Source organism: Syngnathus acus, chromosome 9, assembly GCF_901709675.1.
Source record: "Syngnathus acus chromosome 9, fSynAcu1.2, whole genome shotgun sequence".
Lineage (NCBI taxonomy): Eukaryota > Metazoa > Chordata > Actinopteri > Syngnathiformes > Syngnathidae > Syngnathus > Syngnathus acus.
The window spans coordinates 16,672,841-16,691,748 of NC_051094.1; the positions used below are offsets into that span (position 1 = coordinate 16,672,841).

The following is an 18,908-nucleotide window of genomic DNA, read 5'->3' on the forward strand; positions in this document are numbered from 1 at the left end:
CTATAGAGGGTTGGCTCGGATGGTTATGTTTTTTACGCCCCCGGGTGTCGGTCAGAACACAGGAGGGAAGACGTGGTTCAGTTTTGATTGCTTTACTGAATATTGGCAAAAAAGTAACAGGCACTGTGGCCCATAGGGGCATACAGGCAAACTGGCAAAAGGGTATTGTGTGAAGCGTGTGAAGGGTGTGTGTGGTTTGTGGGGTGAGTGTGTGCTGTAATTCTGTCTGCAACAGACAGAATTACAGCACGTAAATCAATGCTCAACGTCTGACGTCACACAACACTCGTAGACGGCACACATTACATAACTAACTGCGCGTAACGGTTCCGCTATACTGAAATACTCTCGGCAACACACCAAACATAAGTCATCGAGACAAAAAAAATACATTTGCTGGCGACCGTTAGTCGCCGTGCCACTGCGTAACGGCTACTCGTACGATGCGAGGCAAATTTAAAGGAGCGCTCCGGAGCTGTCAATCAAACGGTGCGCACACGAAGCAAACCGTGATCGGACAAACGGCACAACAGTGGACAGTAGTAACAATGAAATGTATATACTCACTTTGTGTCAAAGACTCAGACGATCACAGCTACATACTCAGTCGATACCTGCAACCTTTAACTTAACACTGCGCACAAGCTCCAACAATCGCGATAAGCTGAGGTAACTCACGCGAAACTTAAGGCGCGGTGACTTAACTTCGCTTTAAAGATATCTGGCGCCATCTAGTGTTGTGAATGGTTATAATGTCTAGACCCCGAATGTTAGACGACCCCCAATCTTATTTCAATGCAAAAAACATTGTCTTTTATTCGGGCCAATACGGTATGTATGTATGTATGTATGTATGTATGTAAACCACGATCGGACAAACGGCACAACAGTGGACAGTCGTAACAATGAAATGTATATACTCACTTTGTGTCAAAGACACACACGATCACAGCAACATACTCAGTCGATACCTGCAACCTTTAACTTACTGTTGCGCACAAGCTCCAACAATCGCGATAAGCTAAGGCAGGGGTCACCAACCTTTCTAAAACCGAGAGCTACTTCCTGGGTACTGATTAAGGCAAAGGGCTACCAGTTTGACACACACTTCCTAAATAGCCAATTTGCTCAATTTGGCTTTCACTATGTGTTATTATTGTCATTTCCAGTTCCCATGTAAGTGTGATTTTAACAAGAATAGCAAAAATACAGTCAAACCTTGGTTTTTGACCACAATCCGTTCCAGAAGGCGGTTTGAGCAGCGAATCGGTCGAATTCCGAATCTATTTTTCCCATTACAAATAATGAATTTTTTAAAATCCGTTTCAAGACAAAAAAAACACGCCTTTTTTAAGTATTTTTTCATTTGCGCATATTTGTCCGATCGTGCCTCCAAAGAAAGCAAGTGGGAGCAGTAAAGCCATCCTAAAACAAAGACGCACTTAAAGCAATGCGACAGTGAGTGCCCGGCGCGCTGCAGTTGCGCGATCGAACCAAATTAAGCTCCCTGCGCACTGAGGTCCACTAAAATTTTGGAAAGTACATCAGGACTTTAAAAATATTTTCTAAATTTCAGCAACGGCTCTGTCACAATAATGCGATCAGCGCGGTGCAGTTGCGCGGTCGGCACCGCGCTATGGTTGCGCGTTCGGCGGTGCGCTGCAGTTCCGCGATCGAACAAAAATGCGCAAATGAAAAAATGATTAAAAAAGGCGTTTTTTTTGTCTTGGAACGGATTAGATTTTTTTCCATTATTTGTAATGGGAAAAATACATTCGGAATTCGAATGATTCACTTCTCGAACCGCCTTCTGGAACGGATTGTGGTCGAAAACCGAGGTTTGACTTAACTGTAATTCCCATTTCTCTTGAAAGGGACGGCCCTCAATGTCAGATTTCCTCATTTTCTTTGCAGTCGCGATGGCAGAAATGAGTGGAGAGGGGTGGTGCTGCCACCTTTTGGTAATAGGACGAATTACAGTTTCAAGTTTCCTGATTATTATTTTTTTTATTCAGTTTGACAGTGCAGGCGGGCCATAAATAATACATTATAAGACCGAAGCTGCGGGCTGTATGAAATCTGACCGGGGGCCGGATTTGGCCTGCGGGCCGGAATTTGGACTTAGATGCACTCTTATTCTGACCTATACTAGAACCTCAATACAATTAAAAAGAAAAAGCGTTATTTTGGATGGATAAAATGCCCAAAATGTTTTTTTGCACTTCATGTTGGTTTGAAACATGACAACAATATTAAAAGTACATATTTTTTCCATACAGATGTATTTTGTCCATATTTATATTTCTTTTCATCCATCCGGTTAGCAAGTGTTTGTCCAGTGTAGCACCCTAGTAGCACTGATGAAAAATTGTGGCCACCTCCAAGTTGGCCATCCGATCCTAATGCAAGCCGAACAGTCCATTTGTGATCCTCAGTGTACAATAATGATTAATTAAAATATTTACAGGTATCATAGTTACTGGTCACTCAATAATGTTCATCATGTTATGGTAGTTTTCCTCCAGCTTATTTACTGTAAGTGACAAATATTTACAGTACAGGGCTGTTTTGACTGAATTTTACATGTTTCAGGACAGTCAAGCCATCTCTTTAGTATCAGTGGCTCATGTCTTAGGTGAGGCTCATCCACATAGAGGTCTTCGCAGGCAGCCTTCCCACTCTGATGAGTTTGGGTCTGACAAAGTCGATCCAGGTCAGGGCACACAACATGCAATTGTTTTGGATGTGGGGATATTTTATTATATTTTATTACCTCATGTTTTTTTGTTTTTGTTTTTCTGAAACAGAAAAGACCAACATTTCTGAAATTTCAAGTTCAAAATCCAAGACATCTCGCTCGTTGTCCACCCCACTCGCTGTCACAGGTAATAGTGTTCATTTGTTTCTGTAGGAGGAATATGCAGTTTAATTTTTTTGTTGGTCCAAATGAATTCTTGGAAAACAGATCCACTGTACTCTACAGTTTTTTATTGGACCTGCAGTACAATGTCATTTAGAGCTTTGGTCCCCAACCTTTTTTGCGCCACGGACCGGTTACGTGTCAGAAATATTTTCGCGTACCGGCCATTATATAAATAAATAATACATTTCTATAAATAAATAATACATTTCTAATAAATATATAAATACGATGAAATAAAATGACATGACTGGCATAAAAACAAGTATAAACGACATAAAAATAAAACTCACCATTACGTTGAATTAGTGGGAGCACTGAGCTTGTTTCTCAGAAATGAGCTGGTCCCATTTAGGCGTAATCGGAGACAATGACACCCGAAGTGGTTAACGTTTGTCTTTTAATACAGGATGCTTGGTCTCCATGTGCCGAAGCAGTTTTGAAGAATTATATGTTAGCAGCCAAATGCTAACTGGATTGATACAATTCAATAAGCTAGCAAGTTCCACCAAATACGTGATTGTTGTGCCTTAGTGAAATTTCAAATGAGAAATGTGTTGTATGTACTATGTATGTATGTATGTATGTAGTATGTACTATGTATGTATGTATGTATGTATGTATGTATGTACCGTATTGGCCCGAATATAAGATTTAAATATGTAAACTAAAGCGCAATCACATTTGTAAATGAATGGCATCTGGTTTTTGAAATGTAAATAAACCAATCTATTGTGATAAAACATCAAAATTGCATTAACAACATTAACCATCAAAGTGAAGTCTAACTGTAACTGTAGTCTTGAAACAAATCTGAATAAGGAAAAACATTGCAATAAAATAATGCGAACTGCTACCGCTATTGTTGGGGAGCCTGAGGACTGTATAGGGGGTTGGCTCGGATGGTTATGCTTTTTTCGCCCCCGGGTGTCGGTCAGAACACAGGAGGGAAGACGTGGTTCAGTCATTGCTTTACTGAATTATTGGCAAAAAAGTAACAGGCACTGTGGCTCATAGGGGCATACAGGCAAACTGGCAAAAGGGTATCGTGTAAAGCAGTGGTTCCCAAACTTTTGCAGGCTGGCGCCCCCTTTGGCTCCCCAGTGAATTCCTAGCGCCCCCCCCCCCCCCAAGGACCGGCATTTATATAAATAAATAATACATTTATATAAATAAATAAATAAATAATACATTTATAATATCATTACCATTACGTTGAATTAGTGGGAGCACTGAGTTTGTTTCTCAGAAACGAGCCGGTCCCATCTAGACGTAATCTGAGACAATGACACCCGAAGTGATTTAAGGTTTGTCTTTTATTGCAGGATGCTTGGTCTCCATGTGTTGAAGCAGTTTTGAATGCTTCACTGCCTGGTTAGTTAGCCTGTCGCCACATATTAGCTTTGCGGGCTCGACTGGGGAAACATGTCACGTGACCGGGACGAGTGTCTTGACCTGAATTAATTGATCGTCGATAAAAAAAAAATTCTGTGCGGCTTGGCGGCCCGGTACCAAGTGACCCACGGACCGGTACCGGTCCGCGGCCCGGTGGTTGGGGACCACTGCCCTAACCAGTTCAACACAACACAACACGGCGCGTTCTGGCGAGTCCCCAATTTCATGTTGACTTGAACTCAAGATGATGTTGACCGCCAGAATGCGGTTTTTATTATAAGATAAAATTCTGAACATTACAAGCTTGAAATTACAAACCTGAGCTTTTGCTTTTGTAGTCTATGCTGTCGGATCTGACTGGGCCAGAGCAGCGTGTTGTGTACAAATCGACTGCCGCCCCCCTACCGCCCCCCTACCGCCCCTTTCTTCCTCACCGCCCCCCCAGATCTTTCCACCGCCCCCAGGGGGGCGGTACCGCCCACTTTGGGAACCACTGGTGTAAAGCGTGTGAAGGGTGTGTGTGCTGTAATTCTGTCTGTTGCAGACAGAATTACAGCACGTAAATCAATGCTCAACTTCTGACGTCACACAACACTCGTAGACGGCACACATTACATAACTAACTGCGCGTAACGGTTCCGCTATACTAAATAACCATAAATGAAATACTCTCGGCAACACACCAAACATAAGTCATCGAGACAAAAAAAATAAATTTGCTGGCGACCGTTAGTCGCCGTGCCACTGCGTAACGGCTACTCGTACGATGCGAGGCAAATTTAAAGGAGCGCTCAGGAGCTGTCAATCAAACGGCGCGCACACGAAGCAAACCGTGATCGGACAAACGGCACAACAGTGGACAGTAGTAACAATGAAATGTCGTATGTACTCACTTTGTGTCAAAAACGCACACGATCACAGCAACATACTCAGTCGATACCTGCAACCTTTAACTTACCGCTGCGCACAAGCTCCAACAATCGCGATAAGCTGAGGTAACTCACGCAAAACTTAAGGCGCGGTCACTTAACTTCGCTTTAAAGATATCTGGAGCCATCTAGTGTTGTGAATGGTTATAATGTCTAGACCCCGAATGTAAGACGACCCCCAGTCTTAATTCAATGCAAAAAACATACCGTTTTTTTCCGTGTATAATGCGCAAAATTTAACTAATTTATTGTCCTAAAATCTGGGGTGCGCATTATACATGGGTACAAATTTTTTTTAATTTTTTTTTTTTTAAATTTTTTTTTTTTTTTTTTTTTTTTTTTTTAAGAAAATCATGGTACAACAAAACCAACAACAGGACTGACCGACAATAGTGTGTTTGTACTGTGCTCTGGTCATTTCGTCAAAGAAGGGATAATAGTCCTCTTCTCTTCTTGACTGACAATGAATGTGATAGTTTAATACAATCAGCAAATAACAAAATGCGTATTACAGGTAATATTTTATTTCACAACACTTTGCCATGTTCCTTTCGTCTCTGCTGTTCACTTCAAACACGCTCCATACGAACGCAATGCTCTCGTATCAGACGCTTGCTCGATCACCTGCTCGTTTGCTGTCACAATGTACCCTACACAAATCCGAAACATTTGTTGCGGCTCCGAGTCACGACGAGGGGCAAGTTTTGGTTTCCAAGGGTGTTTTTATTCCTCTTCAACGTCTCTCCCATACAGAGCCGCCTTTTTCACATGTCCGCACGTCACTTTCCTCTCTTTTCATCTGATCGCGGTGGTGCCTTTACGGGCAGTCGGAGAAATCAACGGCAACAAAAAAAAAATACATCCAGCCTAGTTAAGACCATACCAAAGACTATAAAAATGGGACCCATTGCCTCCCTGCGTGTGTGACGATCATTGGGACTTAAAAAAAAAAAAAAAAAAAAAAAAAAAAAAAAAAAATTGGGTGCGTATTATACATGGGTACAGGCTTTTTTCCAGCATCAACATGCCATTTTTAGGGTGCGTATTATACATGGGGGCGCATTATACACGGAAAAAAACGGTAATCTTTTATTCGGGCCAATACGGTATGTATGTATGTATGTATGTATGTATGTATGTATGCATGCATGCATGCATGCATGCATGGATGGATGGATGGATGGATGGATGGATGGATGGATGGATGGATGGATGGATGGATGGATGGATGGATGGATGGATGCATGCATGCATGGATGGATGCATGGATGCATGGATGGATGGATGGATGGATGGATGGATGGATGGATGGATCTCCATCCATCCATAATAATAATAATAATAATTCATTAAATTTGTATAGCGCTTTTCAAAAACCCAAAGACGCTTACAGGGAACAAGGCAAAGACATACATGAGGGGAGGGGGACGGGGAGGAAACAATCGGATAAACTTAAGAAGAGGAAACCAGTTATGGGTAGGAGAGGTCATGAGCTTGGGAGAAGAGGTAAGTTTTTAGACGAGACTTAAATATGGGGAGTGTGGGTGAGTCACAGACAGACTGAGGGAGAGAGTTCCAGAGTCGTGGTGATGTGCAGGAGAAGGCTCTGTCACCGAAGCATTTGAGTTTGGATTTTGGGACTGTCAGACGTGAAGTATTGGAGGATCGGAGGGGACGGTTGGGGCAGCCATCCATCTTAGTAAAAAATGGACCACCCCAACCGGAGGATCTCTTTACTACTAGTTGGAACATTGAAATCGCAAAGTTTTCTGAAACAACATGCTATTATAAATACATGTGTCTGTCATGCAGGTGAAATGTCAATGGATCTCAATAAAGTTTCTGAACGAGCAAGGGTTGCTAACGAAGACACTGTGCCCTCTGGTCAAGTTAAGGTACTGTATAAGTCTTCCTTCTTTTTGTTTGGCAGCTTGCCTTGGCTTTCGGTTTTGCACATCAATGACCTGATTTATTTAGATCACAACAAACAGGCGCTAAATTGCTCACACAGAGGTCTCAGATATTCAGGCAATCCCTCTTCCATTCAACAAAGTTCGACTGCATTTTTCCCTCTCGAGCTTACTTTGTCTTGAAGCTGGAAGACATTAGTATCATAGGACAAACTGACAAAGAGTGACAGGAGTGCAGTGTTTACTTATATAGGAGAGGTAACGAGCCAGGGGCAAGTGTGGTGATGAACAGCAGATGCAGACAATCAGCACTGATCTCTGCATAAGAGGACGAGAGGGGCAAGAGCAGAGAAACAATACTTTATGGGGTGCTGATGGCGCGGACACGTGACATGTATACATCCATGCTGGCTTTTCCGTTTTTCAATTGCCAATTTTTAAACGAGAAACGGGAGATGACTCGTTCCCGTTCAATGGTCGACTGGTTTGAACGTCCGCCTCACAGTGCAGAGGTCGTGGCTTCAGCCTTCCTGTGTGGAGTTGCGTGTTCCCCTCGTGCCTGCTTGGGTTTTCCATGGAGTACTTCGGTTTCCTCCCGCATTCAAAAAACATACATGAGCACTCTAAATTATCCTGAGGTGTGAGTGTTAGCATGAATGATTGTTGGTTTACTATATGTGCCTTGCGATTGGCTGGCAAACAGTTCTGAGTGTACTGCCCAAAGACCCCTGGGAAAGGCTTCAGCGCACCCGCGACCCTTGTGAGGGTTACCGTTTTTTTCCGTGTATAATACGCAAAATTTAACTAATTTATTGTCCTAAAATCTGGGGTGCGCATTATACATGGGTACAATTTTTAAAAAAAAAATTTTTTTTAATTTAATTTTTTTCTTTTTTTTTTTTTTTTTTTTAAGAAAATCATGGTACTGGTACGAGTATTGATTTATGTATTGTTCTCTTCTTGTCATGTTGTGAAAGAATGTGGGTTGAATAAATACCGAAAGAACAATAGTGTGTTTGTACTGTGCTCTGGTCATTTCGTCAAAGAAGGGATAATAGTCCTCTTCTCTTCTTGACTGACAATGAATGTGATAGTTTAATACAATCAGCAAATAACAAAATGCGTATTACAGGTAATATTTTATTTGACAACACTTTGCCTTGTTCCTTTCGTCTCTGCTGTTCACTTCAAACACACTCCATACGAACGCAATGCTCTCGTATCAGACGCTTGCTCGATCACCTGCTCGTTTGCTGTCACAATGTACCCTACACAAATCCGAAACATTTGTTGCGGCTCCGAGTCACGACGAGGGGCAAGTTTTGGTTTCCAAGGGTGTTATTATTCCTCTTCAACGTCTCTCCCATACAGAGCCGCCTTTTTCACATGTCCGCACGTCACTTTCCTCTCTTTTCAGCTGATCGCGGTGGTGCCTTTACGGGCAGTCGGAGAAATCAACGCCAACAAAAAAAATACATCCAGCCTAGTTAAGACCATACCAAAGACTATAAAAATGGGACCCATTGCCTCCCTGCGTGTGTGACGATCATTGGGACTTTAAAAAAAAAAAAAAAAAAAAAAAAAAAAAAGAATTGGGTGCGTATTATACATGGGTACAGGCTTTTTTCCAGCATCAACATGCCATTGTTAGGGTGCGTATTATACATGGGGGCGTATTATACACGGAAAAAAACGGTAAGTGTTTTTTATAATGGATGGATGGATGTTTTTGGAATGTCGGAATTGTTACTTGGAGAAAACATAGGAATAAAACTGGAATTCAATGTCATATATTTTTATTTATTCAGAGTTTCTATTTTTTGCAGTCTATTTTAAAGAAGACTGTGGCAATGCAGCGGAGTCCTTCGGCAGTTTATGAATATAGTGAAGCTGGAACAGGACATTACCACCATAATAAAGTCAATGCTATTTTCCAAGCGGCCAAAAAGGACCTGCTACAAGTTATCCAGCTCCAGGTAGCCCACACACTAACTTTTTCATGTTGTTGTTTTTAATATGTCACAAGGTGATTGACCCTCAGGGGTTGTGAGTGTTTGCGGTTTGCAAGTAAAAATAGAGCTGTGGGAATGGTAAAAGGTGTAATGATACAGTCGCAGTTTCTTTTTTTTTTTAAGTAGTACTTTGTTGAACACATTTGATTCTATATGCGTATATGTAACATTATTATTATTATATTATTATCATCATCATTATTAGAGACCATATTATTTTTATACTACTTAAGCCACATATATTATCTATTCTCTCTCTCTCTCTATCAAGTCATCGAATGTGTATTATTTTATTCTCAGATGATAATATTTTTTTTGTTCTCTCTTTTGTTTATAATAATTTATAACACCGAATGCAAGGCCATTACTACAGAAGTGATCAAAGTAAAACATTGGTTAGATATAAATAAAATGGCATTAAACTTGAGTAAAACTAAAATAACCTTGTTTGGGAACTGTAAAAATAACACTCAATTTCAGATCCATTTGGATGAAGTGGCCATACACAGAGTTAATGTAGTCAAATTCATTGGGGTGTAAGTAATTTTCCCTCAAACGGTTCTGTTGCTCTACCATTCGCATATGTATATTCCATTCAATATTAAATCTTCATACCACTTTTTCAGATCAGAAAAAGACAAAATTATGACAATGCAAGCAGGCAAAATACAGTAATCCCTCGTTTATCGCGGATAATTGGTTCCAAAAACCACCCGCGATAAGTGAAATCCGCGAAGTACGGTCACCAACAAGAAGTACTGGGCAGGCTAACGAGGAAAGATGCTAATTCGCGATCGTGCTAACACGCGAAAACGGACTTTTAAAGGAATGTAAACAAACATTTGGAGCAATATTACATTGTCTTAAAGGTTAGACACGTTTCTTCAATTTAGAAGTCTTATTTTGACTTTTAAATGTTTTTTTAATTTGGAAAAAAAATCCGCGATGTAGTGAAGCCGCGATAAATGAAACGCGAAGTAGCAAGGGATCACTGTAAATAGTTCACCACAAGCTCCACAGTCCAATTTGTATGAGTGCTCTGTTATGAAGAAAGCCACCCTGATCACGGAGGAATCCTGTCACCCCTTTAATCAATCATTCATTCTCCTCCCATCAGGCAAAAGATATACCGTAATTTTCGGACTATAAGTCGCGTTTTTTTTCATAGTTTGGGTTGGGGGGCGACTTATAATAAGGAGCGACTTATATGTGAATTTTTTCAAAAATTAAAAGAATTTTTTTTTTAAATAGAATAGGACCGGGCGTGCGTAAAAGCCATGTCCGAGCCCCATCCACCGTCCCCGGACAGCCACCCGGCCAAGCGCCGGCCCACGACTTCCATCCACGGAGGTGAAAGAGAGCTCCGTAGAGTAGGACTGGGCGTGCGTAAAAGCCATGTCCGAGCCCCATCCACCGTCCCTGGACAGCCACCCGGCCGAGCGCCGGCCCCCGACTTCAATTCACGGAGGTGAAAGAAAGCTCCGTGGAGTAGGACCGGGCGTGTGTAAAAGCCATAATAGTTTTTCAAACCTACTGTGTCACTCCAAATCCTTAAATCCTTCAAACTCTTCGTCCTCCGTGTCACTTAGAAACAAAGCCGCTAATGATGCCGGTAGTACGTGGGGCCCTTCGTCATCTTCGTCATCCCGTGGTCGAATCTTTGTCCTTTATGTAAACAACCGCCGCGCCACTGACGTCACTTGAAATTCAAATTACAGTAATCCCTTGCTTTTTTTTTTTGAATTTTGAAAATTTGTGAAAAAATTCACATATAAGTCGCTCCTCAGTATAAGTCGCTCCCCCACCCAAACTATGAAAAAAAACGCGACTTATAGTCCAAAAATTACGGTATTTGATATCTAATTTATACATCGTTATATGGGCCTGTGGAATATTTTGAAGTGCAACCGCCGTCAGCGGCGCGCATTTATGTTGACATAAAGGACGATCGATGGATTTAATGAATTGGAGTGACACAGATGGTTTTATAAATGTTTTATAAATTTATGTACCGTAATTTTCGGACTATAAGTCGCACCGGAGTATAAGTCGCACCAGCCATAAAATGCCCAAAAAAGTGAAAAAACCCCATATATATGTATATAAATCGCTCCTGAGTATAAGTCGCCCCCCCACCCAAACTATGAAAAAAACCCGCGACTTATAGTCCGAAAATTACGGTAATAGTTTCTTAATAACTCTAAATGTTACGTCAGGCCCGTTCTCAGCTCTTCGTTTGTGTTTATGTCACACAACGCATACCTATCGTTTAGCCTGTTGTTGCTCGTTCATGTCTGTTCTTCGTGTTGGATTTTGTCGAATACATTTCCCCCCAAAATGCGACTTATACTCGGGAGCGACTTATATATGTTTTTTTTCACGTTATTGTGCATTTTATGGCTAATGCGACCTATATTCCGGAGCGACTTTTAGTCCGAAAATTACGGTAAATACAAATCAATTTGTTAAGATTCAGAATGAGTACTTAATTCCTGGAGAGAAATTCAACCATCACAGCCAGGTAACCTCCAGTTAGTAAATGTGGTATAAATAAAGATTCATTGAGACACTAAACAATAAGATACGTACCGTAATTTTCCATGTAAAATACGCCCCCGTGCATAATACGCACCCTAAAAATGGCATGTCGATGCTGGAAAAAAGCCTGTACCCATGTATAATGCGCACCCAAATTTTGACTCTTACTTAAGTCCGTAAACGTAAAATTATTTCAGAAAAAAGATCATCTTCGGGAACAACCGGATGTTATTCTGCCGGTCAGTATCACTGCGCATGCACTAGCAAACTCGATAGCGAAGAAATGTTTCGGATTTGTGTAGGGTACATTGTGACAGCAAATGAGCAGGTGATCGAGCAAGCGTCTGATACGAGAGCATTGTGTTCGTATGGAGCGTGTTTGAAGTGAACAGCAGAGAAGAAAGGAACAAGGCAAAGTGTTGTGAAATAAAACATTACCTGTAATACGCATTTTGTTATTTGCTGATTGAAACTGCTAATTAAACTGTGAATTGAAACTAATAGGTAGAGAACTGAACTCTCGCTCTTTATATAGCTGACGTGTCTTGCGCATCCGTTCTGCGCATACTGTCATGGCGGCCTCCGTATGATATCCGGTCTGCGATGGAGATTAAAAAACAAACAATATTTGACAATAACACACCATCAAGGATTGCACCATCGCATCAAACGATGTGTCGTCAATTATGAATTTTACTGACTAAGTGTGTTGGGCAGGATGGCTGAATGCGATGCGCGATTGACAACAAACAAGAAGAAAGGTGATTTCAAGTTTTATTTCGAGGGAGATTTTCTTCAAAAATTATTGTACCCATGCATAATGCGCACCCCAGATTTTAGGACAATAAATTAGTTACATTTTGCGCATTATGCATGGGAAACCACGGTAATAATGAAAATAAAAAGCCTGTGCTGTCTAACTTGTCAGATTTAGGCTAACCACAAAGCCAACCACCACCTCAAATGAAACAACATTGGTACAAATCTTATTAAGATTTCTATCTGCCTTATAGTCCTAAAAATTTCATTGGACTACTACTCACCCTAATCAAGAAAAATGGATTGGAATTAAACCAACCTTCCCACATACAAAAATGTTGTTGCTTTAAACCTTTGTTTTTATAAAGGTTTTTAATTTTCTTTCTTCTGTTGTGCTTCCGTGTTACCCTTTGGGTAGAAGGAAACTACTAAAATTATCTGTTATATGTAATATGTTGCAAATGATTTATCATCATAGTGTTTCTTATAATGTCTTTTAAATGTTCTCAGGATCCTGGTTTACTGGAGGGTAGGGTGACTTTTCGCCAGGTCAAAGCTAATTCGGTTGTGGCCCACCAAGGAGACCAGGTATTCAGAGCAAGACAGGAGTATATTAAAAAAAAAAAACACCCTTTACAGTGTATTATCAATTTTCCAACATATCGAAATTGTCCCATTGTTGGTACTTTTCTTATTGGTTTCCCTTCCCTTACTTGCAGGATGTGAGTGTGGCATTTGTCATCTCAGGTTTACTCCATGTGTACCAGCGTATGATTGACCGCGAGGAGGAGACGCTTCTTTTTGTGACCCACCCAGGAGAGATGGTGGGACATCTAGCTGTGCTCACGGGGGAACCTCTTATCTTCACCACGCGTGCTCACAAAGACTGCACCTTCCTCTCCATATCAAAGGCTCACTTTTATGAGTAAGGCCATCCAAACAACTTGTTTTAGCCATAATGGAACCCTATTATTTTCTCTGAAAGTTTATGCTGCAAGCAGCTTTTTTTTCCCTTTGGTTTTTTTCTTTGCAGGATAATGCGTGAGGAGCCTAGAGTTGTGTTGAATGTAGCGCATACTGTAGTGAAGAGGGTGTCACCCTTTGTCAGGCAGATTGACTTTGCCTTGGACTGGATGGCTTTGGAGGCTGGCCGTGCTGTCTACAGGTATCTTTCAAGACAGTGATGAACGTATTACTTTTTGGGGCCAGTTGATTTAGCCTTGGTTCATGATTTATTGTTACATGTTTCATGTTCACAAATTTACTTCTCTGAAGACTTGTCTGGTGTCTGTAAAAAAAAAACCCAGATGTAGACTGCCAAGCACTGATTATCTGAAAACGGACAGAAAGGGCATATTTTTTTCAAATTAGATCTATCATTATTTGGCTCATTTTGAAGTACGTCTATTAGCCTGCCACTATTGCAAATTTCAAAGGCTGTCATTCAAACTTCCATCCATCCATTTTCTGTACCGCTTTATCCCCACGGGGGTCGCGGGCTTGCCGGAGCCTATCCCAGCTGTCATCGGGCAGTAGGCGGGGGACACCCTGAACCGGTTGCCAGCCAATCGCAGGGCACACAGAGACGAACAACCATGCGCACACGCACTAACACCTAGGGGCAATTTGGAGCGCTCAATCGGCCTCCCAAGCATGTTTTTGGGGATGTGGGAGGAAACCGGAGTGCCCGGAGAAAACCCACGCGGACACAGGGAGAACATGCAAACTCCACACAGGGAGGGCCGGAGGTGGAATCGAACCCGCACCCTCCTTACTGTGAGGCGGACGTGCTAGCCAGTGCTCCACCGAGCCACCGGTGTCATTCAAACTTAAATTTTGAAAAATATCTTCAAGTCTTCTAAAACAAATGTTTTGTAAATTTGACACACCTCAAAGAACAGAGTCAATAATAACCCTGCCATGAATTATTGAAAAAATCATTAAAAATGAAGGCTTTATGGCTCCCCAATGCTTCTTTCTTCTATACTTCTGGAAAAGGGTAATGTATGTAGTACAGTATTTTGTTTAATCCTGCCTACGGACAAACCGACGTGCAGCAATTAAAACAATATCTGTCACCTTTGTGCTTTTGAGCCTTGCGGTGGCATCACAAATCTAAAAGTTTGAAGAAAATATAAATACCTACTTATATGATAAAGTATGATATTCTGTATGAGAAACAAGATTGCATTAGTTCTTGTCAATACCATGTTGATGCTTATGTAAGTATAAAAATGCCATTATAATTATTAATATGGATGAAAGAACTGTAAATTATATCTTCTCTGATTGAATGTAGACAAGGAGAAAAGTCCGACAGCACCTTTATTGTCCTCAGTGGCCGTTTGCGCTCTGTCATTGCAAAGGATAATGGGAAGAAGGAGCTTGCAGGAGAGTATGGTCGCGGGGACCTAATTGGCGTGGTGAGTTTTCAAAGATTTTTAGATTTAGGGTTGCTTAGGTATCAAAGTTGACAATGACAACTTGTCATTGGGCGTGAAATGTGAATTATATACTAGGTTGAGGCCCTGACCCACATGAACCGAGCCACTACGGTCCACGCTGTGAGGGACTCTGAGCTGGCCAAGCTGCCTGAAGGCGCTCTCAACTCAATTAAGAGGCGCTATCCTCAGGTCGTCACCAGGCTGATTCATTTGCTGGGACAGAAGATCTTGGGCAATATGCAGCAGGTCAATGGACCCCTGGCTGGTATGTACTACAAAGGCTGTAATTTCAAATTGTGGGGACGAGACCCAAACAACCCACACAAACAATGTTGCATTGCATTGATTCTACAGCTGTGCCCAGTAAACAAACTGCTTATGTGTGGCCGAGATTAAGATACCTTAAGATAGCACCTTATAGTGTAATGTACTGAAATGTTTATTTCTTTTGATTTTCAGCTAGAAGTCTCCCCCTCCACACAGCAAATAGTAAGTGGGATGCTGGCAATCCTGTCACCAACCTGTCCACTGTGGCCATTTTGCCTGTGTCTGATGAGATTCCTCTCATGGCCTTCACCTTGGAGCTGCAGCATGCACTTAGTGGTATTGGTACGATCATTCGTGTGACCCTTATTTCTTTTAAGCATCTTTGTGCACATAAACAGACAGTGTTTCACACAACTCGCTTAAATTGGCTTTTCCCCATTTTGTAATGAGTACAATAAAAAGATAAATTGAAAATGTAGCCTAATTTACAGCAGCACACTTGAATTACACTCTTCGACCAAGTTGAACCATCCAATTGTAGACAATTTTTTGGTATTTATCAGTGTTTGACACATCCCCATAGTCCAGGGGTGTCAAACTCACTTTTGTCGCGGGCCGCATTGTAGTCATAGTTTCCCTTGGAGGGCCATTATGACTGTCAATGCCTTATATTATTTGCAGTATAGGCTATACGGCAAACTGGTGAATAACTACCGTATTTTTCGGACTAAAAGTCGCTCCGGAATATAAGTCGCATCAGCCATAAAATGCACAATAATAGGAAAAAAACATATATAAGTCGCACCGGAGTATAAGTCGCATTTTGGGGGAAATTTATTTGACAAAATCTGAGACCAAAAACAGACATGAACCAGAACAATAGGCTAAATGATACGGTGTGCTAACGTGACATAAACACAAACGAGGAGCTGAGAACGGGCCTGACGTAACATTAACAGTTATCCAAATAACTATAACATAAATAACACCTTTATCAAACCATCTGTGTCACTCCAAATCATTAAATCCATCGATCGAATTCTTCGTCCTTTATGTAAACAACGCCGCGTGTGCGCCGCGCCGCTGACGTCGGACTCGTCGTCAGTTGCCGTTCAAATTATTCCACAGCCATAGTGCGCCTTCATGCGGTTTAAAGTGAAAATAACATGTGAAGTGATCAACTATACTAGTAAGTAATGTGTTAATGATCAAGTAAACATTTTTAAATAATTTCACATATAAGTCGCTCCTGAGTATAAGTCGCCCCCCCACCCACACTATGAAAAATACCGCGACTTATACTCCGAAAAATACGGCAGTTTTGAAATCAGAGACTAGTCAAAACTGTTCAAATTGTTTAAAAAGATGAATGGTAATAACAATTGCTAGCAATATTTCTATTTTTAAAAAGTGAAGACAATTTATAATTTTAGTAATGACAAAGTCGATGCAAAATTTGTCTTTGCGGGTCACATAAAATGATGTGGTGGGCTGTATCTGGCCCCCGGGCCTTGAGTTTGACACCTATGCCATAGTTTATATGACAGAAATGTACAGCAATACTCCAAGGCCAAGAAAATGTAAGTGTGTGGGCTGCGCTGGATCGTTTCCCACTCAGTGACGGTATGTATGTGGGTGAAATTGGTTGAGACTGGCTGGCAACCAGTTCAGGGTGTAGTCCGTCTTTCGCCCAAAGTCAGCTGGGATAGGCTCCAGCACACCGTGCGACAGGATTAGTGATGTTGAAAATGAATGAAAGAGTAATCTAAAATTTATTTCAAAATGCAGGAAAATGAGGAATACGAAAAGATTGATCTCTATTCGATAATTATAAAGCCACACCCAAAAAATATTTGATTTAAGTTCCTTACATATTTTCAATACACAAACAAAAGAAAATATAGCATCTCCACCTATTCCAAAGTCTGGGCTTCTCTACTCAGAGTCCTGCAATCGCGTCATCCACGAGTTGAGGGAATGGATGCATCCATTGCTGAAGTTTTAATTCTGTATTATCCATTCTTGTTTTCCATAGGGCCTACATTACTCCTGACAAGTGACATAATTAAACAGCGCCTGGGCTCTGCTGCTTTGGACAGGTACAAGAGAGAAATTTAACAATTCAATTGGTATGTCACGTACGGAATGGAGCAGGGCGACCAAATGCATCTTGGACCAAGGTTTACTGAGGGGAACAAACAAGCAGGAGAGCATGGTAGGACTAACCGGCAGGAACAAACAGGAACTAACAGTATGGGCAAAAAGGGAGGACAACAGGACTGGCAAACAGGACGGGCTAACAGAGACGGGCTAACAGAGACGGGCTAACAGAGACGGGCTAACAGAACGATCTGACAGGGAGTGACACGCAGACAAGACTTAAGTACAAGACAGGTAACGAGGGGCAGGTGACGGCGATTACACTGATTACGGGTAGACACAGGCAGGGAAGGGCGAGTGCACAGATGCGCGAACGGACACCATAACAACAAACACTGACACACGAGGAAACGAGGAGCGAAGACGAGCCGTGATATGGTATGTAGTTATAATGACAGTTGGTGACATGCACAAACAGGAAATGTGCCACCATAGAATAGAATATAGAATAGATCTTTATTGTCATTGTCACACATGTACAACGAAATTTAAAAAGTGCCAACCGATCAGTGCATAAAATAAAAAATAAATAGAATAAATAGAATAAAAAGATAAAAAAATACAAGATAAAAACCCACAGAAGAACATACACAGACATAACATAACATACACACCATAAGGGCGTGCCTACAGGATACCATTCGAACCATTGCAGACTTAACCAAGATTCCCTCTCATTCCTTGCTCCTTTGGCCCATGCTCACACTACTGTTTGAGAATATAAGCTTCAGCCTGTTTAATGCTTTCCACAGAGATGAGAACGGCAAATGAAAAAAAACACTGAAAAGTAGCCGGGGTCTGGGGGCCGCATGCCCCCCCCCCACTTGCCGCAGGGGCCGCAGTGGGCCAGGGGCCCCAGGCCCTCATTGGGGGCTGCAGGGGCCACAGGCCCCTATTGGGGGCCACAGGGCCCACAGGCCCCCATTGGGGGCCGCAGGGGGCCAGGGGCAACGCCCCGGAGAGGGCTCAGGGGGAAAAGCTCCCTGGAAACTCCTGGATTTTGGCAGTATAGCAGCCCCAAAACCATTAATTTCATCACTCAATTTCAACAGTTTTGTTAAAAAAATATTCCTGCTTGGTGGGCTACCACGATGAATATAATACAGTCAAGCCTCGGTTTTCGACCACAATCCGTTCCAGAAGGCGGTTCGAGAAGCGAATCGGTCAAATTCCGAATCTATTTTTCCCATTACAAATAATGGAATGTTTTTTAATCCATTCCAAGACTTTTTTAAGCATTTTTTCATTTGCGCAATTTTGTCCGATCGCGCAATTGCAGCGCACCGCCGAACGCGCAACCGTAGCACGTCGCCGACCGCGCAACTGCACGGCGCTGGTTGCATTATTGTGACAGAGCCGTCGCTGAAATTCAGAAAATATTTTTAAACTCCTGATGTACTTTCCAAAATTCAATTGGACCTAAGTGCGCAGGGAGCTTAATTTTGTCCAACCGCGCAACTGCAGCGCACCGCCGAACACGCAAACGTAGTGCGTCGCCGACCGCGCAACTGCACCGCGCTGACCGCATTATTGTGACAGAGCCGTCGCTGAAATTTAGAAAATATATTTAAAGT

General features: G+C 41.8%; 1 protein-coding gene across 3 annotated transcripts in view; it reads left to right on the forward strand.

Moving 5' to 3' along the window:
- Nucleotides 1–18,908, forward strand: part of pnpla7b (patatin-like phospholipase domain containing 7b) — a 45,241-nt gene that overhangs the window by 12,579 nt on the left and 13,754 nt on the right. For 2 of the 3 annotated variants that reach the window (XM_037259444.1, XM_037259446.1), the window contains exons 12-22: nt 2,593–2,713; nt 2,808–2,885; nt 7,057–7,139; nt 8,981–9,130; nt 12,974–13,051; nt 13,183–13,388; nt 13,497–13,628; nt 14,763–14,886; nt 14,983–15,172; nt 15,367–15,516; nt 17,210–17,273. In XM_037259444.1, coding sequence (XP_037115339.1) covers nt 2,593–2,713; nt 2,808–2,885; nt 7,057–7,139; nt 8,981–9,130; nt 12,974–13,051; nt 13,183–13,388; nt 13,497–13,628; nt 14,763–14,886; nt 14,983–15,172; nt 15,367–15,516; nt 17,210–17,273 — 1,376 coding nt within the window. The remainder of the gene's footprint in view (nt 1–2,592; nt 2,714–2,807; nt 2,886–7,056; nt 7,140–8,980; nt 9,131–12,973; nt 13,052–13,182; nt 13,389–13,496; nt 13,629–14,762; nt 14,887–14,982; nt 15,173–15,366; nt 15,517–17,209; nt 17,274–18,908) is intronic. The other variant, XM_037259445.1, reaches the window with a different exon arrangement.